We start from the raw sequence: 15,068 nt of genomic DNA on the forward strand, positions 1-15,068 counted from the left end.
TTAACTCATACACATGAGGTTTTTTCACGAGGCTGTTCACACTCTATCTTCACAGTGTCTCTAGAAAGCGTTCCCTTTCTAAAGCTGCTAATGCTCAGGTTACCGATAATAATACAGGTGTGATACTATTCATTAGATCTCACAACTTTCCATGTGCATCGAATAATATCCACATGTTCAGTGATACACTAAGTCTTTGATTCATCTTCATCATTGCGTTCAACGTCATGTTCTAACTCCTCCAGTAACACACAAATCTCACTTTCTCCTTTCTTTGCCACTCTTTCACTGACATTCATGCCAACCCTTCCAGTCTTATTGCATAATTGCACCACTATCAGTTCACCCCAACCTTTTCTGTTTATAATTTAGGAGTGATGGATGGTGATGACAGCTGTGTGGGGGAAAAAAATCAACCACGCAGCAAAAAGCTCAAAACTATTGTTTACATTAAGATATGTTTTCACCTATTTTTATTAGGATCACACGTTTTCTTGGCAAAAGTGATTTACTTCGAGCTGATGCAATCTACAAAAAGCAATAAAAACTCGGCAGGCACGATCATTCATCAGAAAAGAGTGTTGCTTTATTGTTAAAAGCCGCAGAGACAACACACTAAATACAATTAGACGCACACAAGAAACAAAAAGAGGATCAGTCTTCCAGTATGAACCTTCTACTGTGGTGTAACTGTAGATACATTTTATTATAAACACACATTTGCTCTATCGTTATGTGTTTGATACACGAGTATACACAATCAGTGTGACCATACAATATTATAAAATAGCCCCAGTAGGTCAAAAGAATGAAACATTGTAATTCTGGATTGCTGACCTCAGGGAAAAAAAAATGTCATATGAGAATATCATTCTGCTGGCAGCCAGGCTTTAAATTGGTGTAGATATGGATGGGCAGGGAGGACCTGAGGCACATGCTGGCCATCCAGTGAAAGCAGACAAGCCAGACACACTGCAGAGCTGCTGACAGGCTGTCTTACTGAGCTCTTCTCCTGTCAAGGGTCATGCATATCGGAGGTGACAGCAGATGCTGTTGTCCGTTTGTGAGAAAGAAAGGAGTTTTGTTAATGACCAGCGTAAAGCCACGGCTGGTTGCCAGGGTCAACAAGACGAACAGGCAATGTTAACGCACCACTTTCGCTGACATCACTACAGGTTATGTAGAAGTGATTAACTAGTTACAATCCCTTTGCATTTTGCCTCCATAGCCTACAGAAGCTATTCTTCCCCGACAGTGGGCGGCAAGATGATGTCACAGGAAAAGAAAAGAAAAAAAGAAGAAAAAAAAAGGATTAAAAAAAGCACCGCATTGTCATGGTGAGTAACTGCGGCAACACAGCAGCATGATTAAACACCAGGCAGGAGTCTACACAGTTTGATTGCCTTGTTGTTAACATTGTGTTTACTGTGACAGGGACAGATGATTATCCCTCTCCCAGACACACTAATAGCTCTCAAATTATTGAGAGCAAGACTGTTTGTAGGATTTATGACAGGTAGTCAGAAGCTGGCAAACCTATTTTCCATAACATTATTTGGCCAGTTTAGCAAAAAAAAAAAGAAAAAAAAGGGAAAGGTAACACAAATTAATAAAACTTAAAACACTAACAAGGATTTTCAAGGTATTTACCCAAGGGCCCTATTTTAAATTAGGCCTTAAGCAGAAAATGTAGAGGCTACATTATCGCAGTTTTAATTTTACATTTTCATTTATGCTTCAGTGGCTCGTACGAAACACATTTATAATTAATCAAATCGCCACAGCAGGTCAAGGGACAGCTGCCTATCATGCCAATTTGGTATTCCAGTGTGGGCTGCACATTTTTGTGTGGAAAGTATTTCATCTGAGGCTATGAAGAACATCTTGTTCATGTTTCATCCTTTTTCAAACCCCGTAAAATATTGTATTTCTCTAAAGAATCTTTAAGGCATCTAAAACGTGTGAGTTTATTTCTGTCATATCACATAATTAAAAACAAGGACAAGACATTCCTCACTTATTTCTTGGTCTCCCCTCATTTTATCAGTTTCCCAGCTTACCTCGTCTAAAAATGGCTTCATTATTTCCTATTCACACACTGAGGAGAGATGCGATTCACACTCATTACATAAGCTTGAAGTTCAAACTCTCACTCGTTTTATTCCAGTGTTTAATGCATCACTCCCCCCCCCCGAGTCTCATTTTCTGTTTTAATCACTTTTGGCTGGGTGACAGGACTTATTCGCACTCAACAGTCATGACACTAGTGGAAAGACTTATTTGTGCTTCTTTAAAAAAAAAACAGTTTGACTACAATTCAAAATAAACAAGTCGTCTGGTAAAAGCTGACAAGAACAGAGATAGCACGGCTAATAATCACAGAGGACTTTTTCAGAAGCCGTAAGTAAGGGGAGCTAATCAGTTTAGCTTCATATTTGTATGTAAAAAGGAAAGTAAAGTCTAAAAACACACATGATTGAACTGTTGACTTGATACTTCTAGACATGTAGTCAGAAAGAAAAAAAAGTGGACAATATTTGCAACTGTTCTCAGTAATATAGTAAAGCGCATATTTATGATTTAGCTTTTATGTTTTGCTTTGGTACACACACACGCACACACACACACACACACACACACACACACATATACACACACAGCAAAAATAACAAGTTGTTCAATTTAAATAATTAACAGCAGCTAAACTATTTTTATGTCTGAGTGTCTGAAAGCTTTCCGGCTAAATCTAAAATTCAAGGACATGGTGGCAGAGCATATATTTGCATAAGTAAGAAACAATCAAGTGTAAAAACATCAGAGCATTAACATTTTGTCATCAAATATTCAACTGAAGAGAAATCTATAGGTACCTCCTGATCCCTTGTATAAATGCCAGCAATAGATTTAAGACTTGCTTTTAAAAATCAGAACATAAAATGACACTGACAAATTTGGAAATTGTAATTTCCTTATTTCTTAACAGACTCACTGATCAGAGCAGATTCTAACCCCTTGCTTTTGTCCAAGTAGGGATTCACTTATTTACTTGAGTTTTGGACTGAAAACACTGAGAGCAGTTAATCAGCATTTACTAGATATTATCTTATCGCAGTGTCAGGTTTAAAGGATCATCGACTGCCTGAAAATGAAAAAAAATAAATAAATAAATAAATATATATATATATATAGCAGGAATTTTCAGATATAATGGCACAATATACTGGTCCACAGTATATGGATGTTTAAATCTATATTGGATGGATAAGCTCAGTGAAATATTCTGTGAGACAAGACAATCAGTGCTCATTGTACTGCCAATAGCTTTGGGCTATTACAGATAAGAGCTTTAGATAACTGGTTTTAAGCTTTCAGTATTATTAATTATATCTGGCTTATCAACTTTATTGCCCAAAACTATAACACTAATTTATGCTTATGTATGCTCAGTCTAAGTGGTGCTGTCTTAACAATCTAAAAATCTTGCATGAAAAAACTTTCTTAAAAACAGCATTTTTATTGGAATATATCTATTTGGCAAATGTGCTCTGGGTGCTTAGATTTGCACATTATTCCAGTTATCTTGCATGTACATTGCGCCTCTTGGATAGTTTCACTGAAGCTAAAATATTCATGTAAAGGAAAGTTGTCCAAGCTGGGGTGACTTGAGATTTAATTTCACTGCAACCTATGTTAACCTTACCAGTAATAGGTCTGCGTGTGTGTATTAGCCTTATTAGCATAACATGCTCCTTCCAAGGATGTGTATTGTAATATCTTATGCCACATGTGACATATTGATACTAAAGAGTTTTGATACAGTAACAGAAAAAAATAACTGTTAAGTGGGTGCTTAGAGTTTGGGTGAGGTGCCATGCGGTGTCACTATGATTATTATTCATGGGAGTCTGCTTACTCCTCTTATGGTATATATTAACTGGCCAGACACTGAGTATTTTTCCAAAAATTCTAGCCTTGTGGCTAATTACTTTGAAACACTAAGTTGCAGATTATTACCCAAGGCTAATAAGCTGACTGGGAAGAATAACTAGGGCTCTGGCACGAAACTTTATAACAGTTTATTGAGCAATGAGGGGCTTGCCCTAGGAACAATTGCTCCACAGAGCAGAACTGCTTTGAGCTGCTTTTAGCCTCCAGACCATCTGCATCCATCTAAACCAGGTCACAAGAAGAGATCCCGGAAGTTCATTTGCATTTTTACATTTAGGATTTAGTAATAGCTGCAAAATAGCTAAAAATCTCTCCTTCTCCACAATTCTTTGTGATGACCCAGGACATGAAATTTAAAGCAAGTTTCTGGCCATCCATACCACTACATTACACATAACGATCCATTAAAAATATCACTTTGTATTGCCCTGGCCTTAAAACTGTAGAAGGTAGAAATATATAGCCCTTTTTCCCATAAAAGCACTCTCTGAGAGACAAACTGGAAGGGTGCCTGCATGCACATCCATTTGTGTGTGCACACGCACATGTACACATGCATGTGCATTCTACCCCCCAGTCTCTCCATCCACCACATAAGAAAAATGAGCACAATAACGGTGCATGAATGTTGAGATTAATGCTCCAAAGGTGAAAGTATTGTGTTTAATGCTTAATCCATTATCTGTGCTACATGTTCTCTTACAATGGACTTTTTTTTGCTCTTCATAATAATTTATACTAATAGTTTTCTTTTGGTATTGGCTCAATCTTTTAAATAGAAAAAATAATAATGAATAATACTAGTGTTGTAGCATCGTTTGGCATCACTAGACGCAGTTAAAAATGTGAGAGGGCAGTGACACTCAAGTATTAATGTTAAGATGTTAGGACTTTGTCAGGCTGCATAGACAAAGCAATGTGCTGCCTTTGATAACATTATTCTGTCTGCCAGCTACTATCACTCACCGTCTTCAGTTCTTCTCCCTGTGTTCTGTATGGTCTGTCCACCACAAAATAACAAACATCTAACACAGATTGGACTGACAATATAAAATCTCAGACAGATTTAAAAACAGAAGAATCTATTTTTCTAAATCTGCGTTCCTTTCATGTCCCCACAGGCAGCCTTTTACATGCAGGTGATCAATGAGGAGGGAAACAAGACTCTTATTTTCTCAAAGCAATCTCTTCTCTTATGGCCTATCCCCATTCCCTGTTTTTTTTCTTCCCAGGTGTTAATTACTGGCTTATTAGACTGTCGACTGAGAAAGGCAGAAAGAAAGAGAGCGATAAACAGAGGGGGAGGGGAGGAGGCATACAAAGTAGGACACAGGAATACGCCAGGTCCAAAATAAAAATCATCTCTTTGTATGAGTGCAAAACGGAGAAGGGCTGGAGGCGGAGGGACTCTATAGAGCCAACACTCGTAAATATGAATACTGTTAGTGTATGGGGCAGGTGTATGGAATGTGTATATGGAGCATGGGGGAGGGGATGGGGGGAGTCTAAACTCGTATTTAACTTCACAAAAGGAGAATTCTGGCTGAGTCAGAGCATTTTCACTCCCACTCCTGCCCATCACACCCATCAACCAGAAGCAAGAGGGAGAACTCACAGTGAGAGGGGGTGGGGTAGGAGAGGATTAGGGAGAGCCGTTAGTACTGCAACAGAGTCACACCATGGATAATAGATTGTTTCAGTGCTTCTTAACCCTTTAGAAACTATAAACCTCTAAGCCTTCAGTCACACACGCTCTAGACTGGCCAGTGACCCCCTGGTCACCAGCGATTACTATGGAAAAATATGTATTCCCTAACTGGTTAGTGGGTGGTTGCTGGATGGGTGAAATTTGTTACAAATGGGGTACTGCACCATAATCGTCCTTACTTTAAAGGTAAATGTTATCAGGTTCTGGTTTGTGTTGTATTTTTGCAAGTTCAAAGCTGCTCAATGAGGAGATGGCAAATGTTTGCAGACAAGTAGGTATCTTGCATGCGAACTGTGGGTGACTGCTGCTATCTGCTAGTGACCAAAGCAATCACAATGAGGTTATCGGAGCAGCACTCTACACTTCTTTCCAATCAATTTCACCTACAAACCAGCAACTACTTGCCAACCTGTCGAGGAACACATATCTTTCCTAGCAAACTGTTGTCACTGCACTGACTTATGTGACTGTTGCTTTGGCAACCCATTTCACACCAACTGCCATCATCCTCCAGCAGCCACTTGCTGACTGAGGCCTTAGATAGAACCATCGCCATCTTTTTTTCATCACCAACTTATCCACTAGAAAGTAAAATAAAGTGAAATAATTTCATACAGCATTCTGGATCATATTGTGTGTTATTTGATCAGGGATTCAAAGTCCCAATTTAGTTAGTTTTATTACCTTTTGTCTCATTCCATGTTTTCTTTAATTAAACCTGGCAGGCAGTGACAGGCATTCTTGTCTCAACTTTACAAGCTTCTATGAAACTTGGTCATTTTTCATCTTTACATTGCCTTGAATTTCTGCAGTTGAACCTATATGTGACATAAGAATAACCTTGCCTGATCTGGAATAGCAAGACATCAATGCAACATCTTCACATCTTTGTCATGTTTCTTTTTTTTTTAGTAAAGTTCTTTAAAATATATTTAAAAAATAATTTTATCTATATTTAAAAAAAAAAAAACCCTGTTGAATGTGATTTACAACTGACACAGAACTAAAATATTAATAACTTCTAAAAAAAACCTTTTGGGGGTTCTGTATGTAAGATGACTCAAATGTAATATGGAGAGAAGGGTGGAGAAAAAAGTCCAGATGACGTGGGAAAACAACAAATTTAGTATAAAATATTTTACAGTTCGGATCTGTTTCGGTGAACCTGTATTTTTGAGTTGTCAAGTTGTGGGTGTCTGAGGAATCGATGTTGAATGCCTTTTACAGAGCTACAGGGCTAAAGACGCAACACAGATTTTCTTTGTCATGCTATTAGCGGAAACCCTTATCACTTTAAAGCGACTGTCTGTATATGAATGTATATATGTGTTCTTGTGCATGTGTGTTTTCATGCATTTTCATTGCTGACTGCTTCCTCTTTCTAAGTCACTTCCTCTCGACCACAATGCCTCCAGATTTGCCCCATCAAAGAATCATCTTCAAACTGAGGAGCTCTGTAAGCTGAAGAAGGCCACTGATGTGTCCCTGGGCTTTCTCCACTCAACCTAAATCACACAGGCGGACGCACACAGACAACAGCACTGCACGGCATGGCTTTTGGAAGGTCACTCTAAGAATAGCTTCCAATACATAAAAAAAAGGCTCATATCCAGTTGGGAGCACACGCTGAAATGTGCATGCAAGCAAATGGACACAAAAAAACATGCAATAATTCATGGACAAAGGCACGGACCAAAGCACTCATACTGTCAAACACACACAGATATGTTCCACTGGCTGATGCACAAAGGGTATATTTGTGCTCAGCTAAAAGGACAGGAAATTAACCACCTCATGTCCGGCCCAGAACGTCTCACATTCACTACTAAGGAAAGTAAAGTTAGCTGCAAACAGGAAAGACGGCTAATGGCATTGATTCCCTTTATGCTTGGAAGGAAAAACACCTTGCCCATCTAAGAGATACTTTATATGCTCATTTCTCTGACTATGGTTATAAATATTATGGTGGTGATATTTCACAGTTAAAGTAAATGCAACACACAGGTGATGTGATTTAGCAGAACTGGAATAAAAATCATTTCTTGATTAAAAGAAAAAAATCTTTACTCATAACGCAACATTTATCTCTGTTCTCTCGCTCTCTTCTCACACACTTGTTTCTCTAATGTATCAACACAGCCACACCCCTCTTGTTTAGCCACCAGGCATGCATTAAAAAAAAAGTTTTGTCTGGCTTTGAGGGTGTGTCCCTGCACGCGCACTGCATATAACAATTAATCACGATACGACAATATATCTTTATCTTGTTATGTTTTAAATAAGACACAAGCTCCCAAACTACAGTAAAGCCTCACATCCCTGTGCACCTGATCTTTGCAAATGTGCGAATCATTGATTCTTTGCAATAATGTTTTACTGCAGACAGATAAATGCTACAACCACCACTCCGTTCCACCCTTCACTGCTCTCTATTTTGTTGTCTTCTCCCTCCATTCAACAACCTTCAGCATCCTTACTTGCTGTTTTTATCTGCGCTTCTGATTATCACTGAACTCCAGCATGGCAGATGGGTGAATAGAGCTTCTGGAACCATGCTTAACCAGGTCACTGAGGGGTTAACTGTAAGGTTAGCTTTGCCCGTAGTGCCTCGGCTGTCTGACATTCAAATCCTCTGCATCTATCTTTTCCCTATTCTGCCCACTGGTCTACTTTTAAGCCTTCTTGCTTGTCACAATAAAATATTTTTTCCTTGTATCCCTTCGAGTGTGTGCATGAATGAAAATGCATGTGTCTTTGTGTTTGTACATGCAGGTATAGGCTTGCAGGCGATACAGAAAGCCCTGATGTGAAGTGACAAGTTGAGAGACCAAGCCTTTGGACACTGGCTGAGGGACAGAAGAGAAACCAAATAAAAACAGACATAGCCTTTATAAAATGATACAATGCAACTGCAGATGTCATGTGCCCCCAGTCCCTGCACTTACAATATCACTCAATCATTCTTTAATAATGCATTTTTTATGATCTATTCATATATTTTTTAAATAAAATACTCAAAAAAAAAGCAAATACATTAGTGTGGGAGAACAGTGCTGTGACAAGTTGAGCCTGGGAGAGATTGGATTGTCGCACAAAATGAGAGGCAATCTCTTCCTCCGGCTATTTGCTACAGTCATCATTGTCTGGAATGGGCCAATTCACCTGAATGCCTGTCTGCTTAGCTTACCATTATGTGTCCCTCTGTTTCCTTACCTGACCTGTTTCGACTCAGTTCAACTGATTCAACACAGAGCTTGAAATGAAATTAAAGTAAGGTTTTAAAAGAATAACTGTAACTAACTATAACCCACCGGGGAGGGCAAAGACACATAATCTTTTTAGCTGGCGGCGATCCAACTGAAGGGCAGTCATCCTGTTCACTACACTTTAGTCTGCAGTCCACTGCTGCAATTAGAAAATGCAGCAATCGCCAGAGAAACGACATAAAAAAGGCAAAATATATCATTTGTAGGATATCTTTCGACCATAAGAAGGATTACACTAGTATAGTTATATTTATATATAACACATAAATGTCACATTCTACATGTATAATTATATATATGTGACATTTTATTGCATTTTTGGATAAAATAAAAAAGAGAACATTAAAAACGAAATGCTATATAATGAAATTCAAAAGTCAGAATAAAATCATGGATTACTCTGCAAAGGTTTTTAGGCACTTGACATGTACAATCAGGAAGGTGTGCAAGTTTCATGTTGCTGCGTGACAGTGATCCCAAACATACAACCAGTCATAAAGGCTCTACTGACCCTACCTTGAAAAGCTGCGCCTCGGTGAACTGAACCTGAATGAACTCGTGCTGTTTTAAAGTCAATGGGTGGCTACATCATATTTATTCAAGACATTACTTTAGAGAGACTTCACTTTTAGTGTCTAGCAAAAAAGTAATGCACTGCATTGAACATCAAACGACTTCTCTATTGAATTTACTGCAGTGGAATTAAAAAGCAGACTCTCTACTTTCTAAAATCTACTTTCAAAGATGTGGATTTATAACTGCAACGATCAAGGGAATGATGCAGAAACAACTAGATCACCAGCTTTGGAGATTTCTAGAATCATTGTTATTATTATTATTATTTTCAAACCTAAGCAGAAAGCTTAATAGGGCTGAATATGATGCAGCATATAAAGTATTAGTCCCGCGCTATGCATTGCGTGACAGTTGAGATGAGTGGGTAATTATAATGCCCTAACTGACTACTTTTTGAGACAGATGTTGTGTTCACGAATCTTGAAGCAGGTCAGATACCCAAACTGACTGCAAAATGAGACAAGAGGTCTCTCAGCCACAGTCAAGGTTCTCTGCTCTGACAAGAGAGCAGATGGCGGTTTGTGGAAATAACAACCCAGATCAAAAGGAGAGAGAGGCAGAGGACTCTGAAAATTCTCCACTACAGCTCATCCTCTTACATAGATTGCCTTTTCATGTTGTCACTTTAAACATTCATTCATTAAAAACGAAAAAAATAAATAAATCCAAAGACTTTTCTTTCTTTTTTTAAAATTATCTTACACAAATACAGTTTAAGCATTTGGCATTGTAATGCACATCGTCTACTTACACCAGAATACTCTTTATGCTGCTTTGTGTGTCAGAGAGTGCACTCGGTGACATTCTGCTAAACTGTGGCAAATTATACAATGGCTGGGTGAATTCAGTTACTCCTGTGGGTACTTTGTATATGACTGCATACAAGTATGTATATGTCACAGAACAAGCTGAAAATAAAGATTTACAACAGCAGTGTGCATGCCGTTAGATAATTAAATGATTCTTATTTTATGAAAGTAAATTTATTTTGTTCAAAAGGAATGTGGCAAAAGGAAAGACAAAAAAAACATTTAAAAGATCTGATGCTTCACGGTGTTTTGTCACAGTTTCTATTTGTCACATTTAGTAAATAATGGATTACCTAACAGCAGTAACAGCTTTTTACTCCCCCAGCAAGCACTTCAAAAACAATACACAATATATAACCTCCAAATTAACTGTTTGTCAGAGGAGAGCATTCCACCTCCACCATCTGGCATTATAAACTGTTCTAATGTTAGCTCTATAACTTTTAAAATGAACACTATAAACTGCACCTACCCTACAAAAAGAAAGAAAAAATAAATAAAATACAGAACAACAAAAAACTAGAGAACAACAAACCACATTTTTAAGGGCATTTAAAACCAGCCATACTAGCTGTTTCACTTTACAACTTTTCTTTTTTTACTGCTGCACTCTAAAAACTGTAAAGCTGTACGCCTACTGAGTATACCAAACTAGATGTCCTCATCTGCAAGCGATGATAAAGACAAGCAGACTTGTACATCCATGTTTTTAAATAACTCTTTCAGAAACGTATATTTAAAAGTTGACAGTTGGGGCAAATAGACGCTGCAATTGCTGCCCATCCTTCCAAGCAATTTAACATTAGAGATTACAAGGGAATGTTTTAATTGCATTTACAAAACAGACATTTACTGTAACTTTCAGTCCCTCTGGATAAAGCAGCTAATCTAATGAGAAGGAACTTTTCTCTCGTCTAAAGTTAATCTCTGTGGCAGGCATTAATGCATTCACAAGGATCGCAGTTCCCTGCCAACCATTAAATACATCAGTCTCTCACTGGCATCTTATGAATATAAATATAGCCATAGATATTTCCAATCTTATATCTAAAATATGCAAGCAGGATGAAAATGTTGAATGGTGAAAAATGCTGAGAACTGACAGAAAACTTGAGTGAGCGATATTCCCTGAGATGAATGAGATGCCATCTTTGAATACTGTTATCCAGTTCGTGTAAAACTGAAAAGTGCCATCCCACTCTGCAGCAAAAAAATTCTATTGAACGTCTGTCTATCGATCTTGAAGGGGAAGCGAGCCATAGGTAGCCCTTATGGAGTTTACTTGAAGCAGTGGGCTCTAAAAATGGATAAAATCCACGATGGATCATCCCTCTGTCTCTCTAAATGTTCACGCTGTACCCGACAGCAACAGATACCAACAGATGTGCTGTAACTAGTTAAAGATCAGTCAAGGACAAAGAGTGGTGGTTCTGTGGGAATGATTAACTTTCTATGGTGATATGATGTATAGATGTGTCCGCCAAATAATAACACTGATGCATTCAAAGGTTTTTATGTATGAAATTCTACTGCACGTCACATGAGAGATTACCTTGCATACTACATCATGACTGATCATGATTTATGATGGGTGCTTGACTTGCAGTCCTCACATGCTAGAGAAACCCTGACTGTCCTAACTGAATACAAGAGAGTTTTAATTAGAATTTTTCAGTAGCTTATTTTCTTACCAGACACAGTCCTGACAATCTCAGAGGTGTTCCTCAGGCCCACAAAGGAGAACTGGTAGAGCCTCCAGGAGCGAATGTCCCCAACCTCCACTGAGCTCCTTTTCCACTTGTACACAATCTCCTCCCTGGGGTAGCCATCTGAAAAAGGGAGGACATGGAGATTACTTCAAACTCATTAAAGGCAGGAGAGAAGCTCAAGACTCGACTGCATAGCTATGCTGTCTTTTATTTTAGAGTAATCCGTGTCCACCAAGTCAGCAAGCTTGCAAATAAAATGTTTCATGAAAGAAACATTATATAACAGACTCCAGCACAACATGTTGACAAAATATCCAGTCCATCTGTGGGGCGAAAACGTCTTTGTCACTAACATCACTTAAAAGCAAAGATTACAACACAGCTCTGTAGCTGGCGATAAGTTGGATTTCTATAATTTTATTACTTCCAGCGCATCCTCTGTTATACAAATCATAACAACAATCTTAATAGAGTACAGCTGAGTCACTTAGACAAACAGATGCATTTTCATAATTAAATCATGTATGTGAGTATCGGATTTGTGTTCTTACCATCTCACAGTAAGAGTCTGTCCCTCAGTATGGGTGTTAAAGTTGGGTGTTCTTTCAGCTCTATTTAAATTTCAGTCTAGTACAGTCTTCAGTCTAGTGATGAGCTGTGTGTAGCAGATGAGGGAGTAGTCTGAATAATGCACATGAACTGCTTTCAGAGCAAACTTGCAATGATTTTATCACTAAAGTGCTCTCAGGCATCCAGTAATGTCTGACCTTAGAGGAGCAGGGGGATGAAAGGTGCTGCCCATTTCCCACATTACAGCCACAGAGGCTGGCAGACTTCATCTTTACTGGTAATGCATTCAGGACACATTATTGATTCAGACTTCTTTTGATAAGCTGGAACAATAATGCTCCTATGAATTCACTTTGGGCCTAGTTGTGCTGTCATAAAAGCTGCTGTAATCCAAATACTAAAATGCAATATATAGCAAACTGAAACAATATACTCTGCTCTGTGTGTCTGAAAAGTTCTGAAGCAAAAAAGTTTGGCCTGATCTCGGCTGACTACAGTCAAAATCGCCGCAAAAGAGGTCGCGCTGGAAAATCGACCCTGCTTTGTTGCTTTGTGGCACATGTTCATAAAATGTGAATGCAAAGTGCGGCACACTAATCCGTCTGAGATTGAGCTCATACTGTACATCAAAGTTACGAAAAACATCCATAGCTTTCATCAAATTTAAATGAAGGCTTGTGTTCCGTTTTTAGGTCTGCTTTCTTGTGCAGTGGAGCTATTTAGGAATCATTTTCTCTGGAGAATATCCCCTGGTGTGTCTCTCCATATATCCACTGTGACTTCAGCAGATAACTTACTGTCCAGTCCTAACATGGAATGACTAACTCGTTTGGACTTGTGTTACTTTTTAAAATGTCTTTTAGAACAATACTGACAGGTTTCAGGAAAATAAATGAATAGTGCCTTTGGCTTGAATAAATAAATGCCTGAATGGTTTTTTGAATCTTGTTGTTCATTTATTCCACATTATAACACATTCATAAGGTTTCACTTGCTTTCTATTGAAAGGCTGTTGTTGCTTTTTACCAATCTTAGACCTAACCAGTTACATTAAAGCACACTTTACATATTCTACATGCATAATTCCTTTCCTATTTACATAAATACACGCATGACTCATGTGCCTTCTTTTAGGTAACTGGAGTGCTCCCAATGAAAATCTTAAATGGTTCCAGCGTTAATTCCTTTATTTGGTCTGTTGGATAATCACTGCTTAAATTTAGTCTTTGCTCACATGTGACGTGTTTAGGGCGTTGCTGCATTTGTGTGTGTTTGTTTGAGAAGATGAACACAGGGAGGGGTAAATCAGTAGGGTTTCAGCATATGGTCAGACTTACAGCTTGAAAACTCCAGGGGGCACGAGTGTTCATCCATAGGGAAGTTGTTCAGTTTAAGCTGGCACTCAGCATCGATGGTCAACCTGCAGAGAGATGAAATTTAGCTCCATGAACACAAAAATGCAATATGTTGTACAATACTCTATATAAAACCTAATTTTTCAGTCTAATCACCAGGTCACCAGGGATGGGTTTTGTTTTATGTTATATTGTTCATTTCAAAAGAAGTCTGGTACATTTTGGTTTTATGGTTTTATTTTGTTATGTGAAAATTCTACAAAAAGGGTAGCTCTAACCAAACCCGGGCCCTACCGCTAATCCTTATCATAAACGACACAAGAAATTATTAATTACAATTTCAAAAAAAATAAATTCATGTTATTTTTTTTACAGCTACAGTTCTTTTTCACACCTGAGGAAGTTTGAAGGAGAAGTCATTAAACTTCCTCTTAATGAGAGAATAACCTTAAATGACTTTACCCATCCACACACTCTCTATTGTCTTGTATCATTGTGCACCGAATCACAGCGGCCATCCTAATTAACAACCAGTGGTTAAGTTCTGAGTGCCCTAACTTAATGAAGTGGAGAGGCAGTGTTCTGCATAGGGAAACATCCATCACAGCTCGATTGAGTCCGGAAGACTTCACTTACTCTCTTATTATCACTACTGATGTATCGTGGTGTCAGTGCAAATGCCCACTTTATTTATTATGGTAATAAGAAAAAATAATATTTATTTTTGATCTTTCAACCTATTTTACATATAGCATGCGTTAGTTTCATGGTTTTACAGTCAGAAACATTGTGAGTTATATGGTTTGAGACAAATTAAAGCAATTAAACTATTGAACGCTGATGTAAAATTAAAAGGCTTTTTTTAAGCTGCATGCCAAAGCAGGTGTTCCCCCATCTCAAAAGGCAATTTTCTGAATCATTCAACACAATGGATTTTTCTGTACATTAATTAATGTTAACCATAACAAGCAGGAAGCTAAAATTTCCCAAGGCGTGTTCATGATAATCAGTGTAAAGATTACTTATGTGGAATGTCCTTACATGCAGGTTAAGGCCTCTGTGCATATTAGGAAGCTTAAAGGCAACATATGAAAATGAGAAATAAAAATAACAAAATACTAAAAGAA

At 38.1% G+C, this 15,068-nt stretch overlaps 1 protein-coding gene across 4 annotated transcripts in view; it reads right to left on the bottom strand.

Moving 5' to 3' along the window:
- gabrg2 (gamma-aminobutyric acid type A receptor subunit gamma2) overlaps positions 1–15,068 on the bottom strand; it is a 44,778-nt gene that overhangs the window by 12,555 nt on the left and 17,155 nt on the right. For all 4 annotated transcript variants that reach the window (XM_084940675.1, XM_084940676.1, XM_084940674.1 and 1 more), the window contains exons 5-6: positions 13,924–14,006; positions 11,999–12,136 (exon numbers count right to left, since the gene is read on the bottom strand). In XM_084940675.1, the coding sequence (XP_084796801.1) occupies positions 11,999–12,136; positions 13,924–14,006 (221 nt within the window). The remainder of the gene's footprint in view (positions 1–11,998; positions 12,137–13,923; positions 14,007–15,068) is intronic.

Source organism: Perissodus microlepis, chromosome 10 (genome assembly GCF_051167445.1).
Source record: "Perissodus microlepis isolate ML-2025 ecotype Zambia chromosome 10, ASM5116744v1, whole genome shotgun sequence".
NCBI classification, from domain to species: Eukaryota; Metazoa; Chordata; class Actinopteri; order Cichliformes; family Cichlidae; genus Perissodus; species Perissodus microlepis.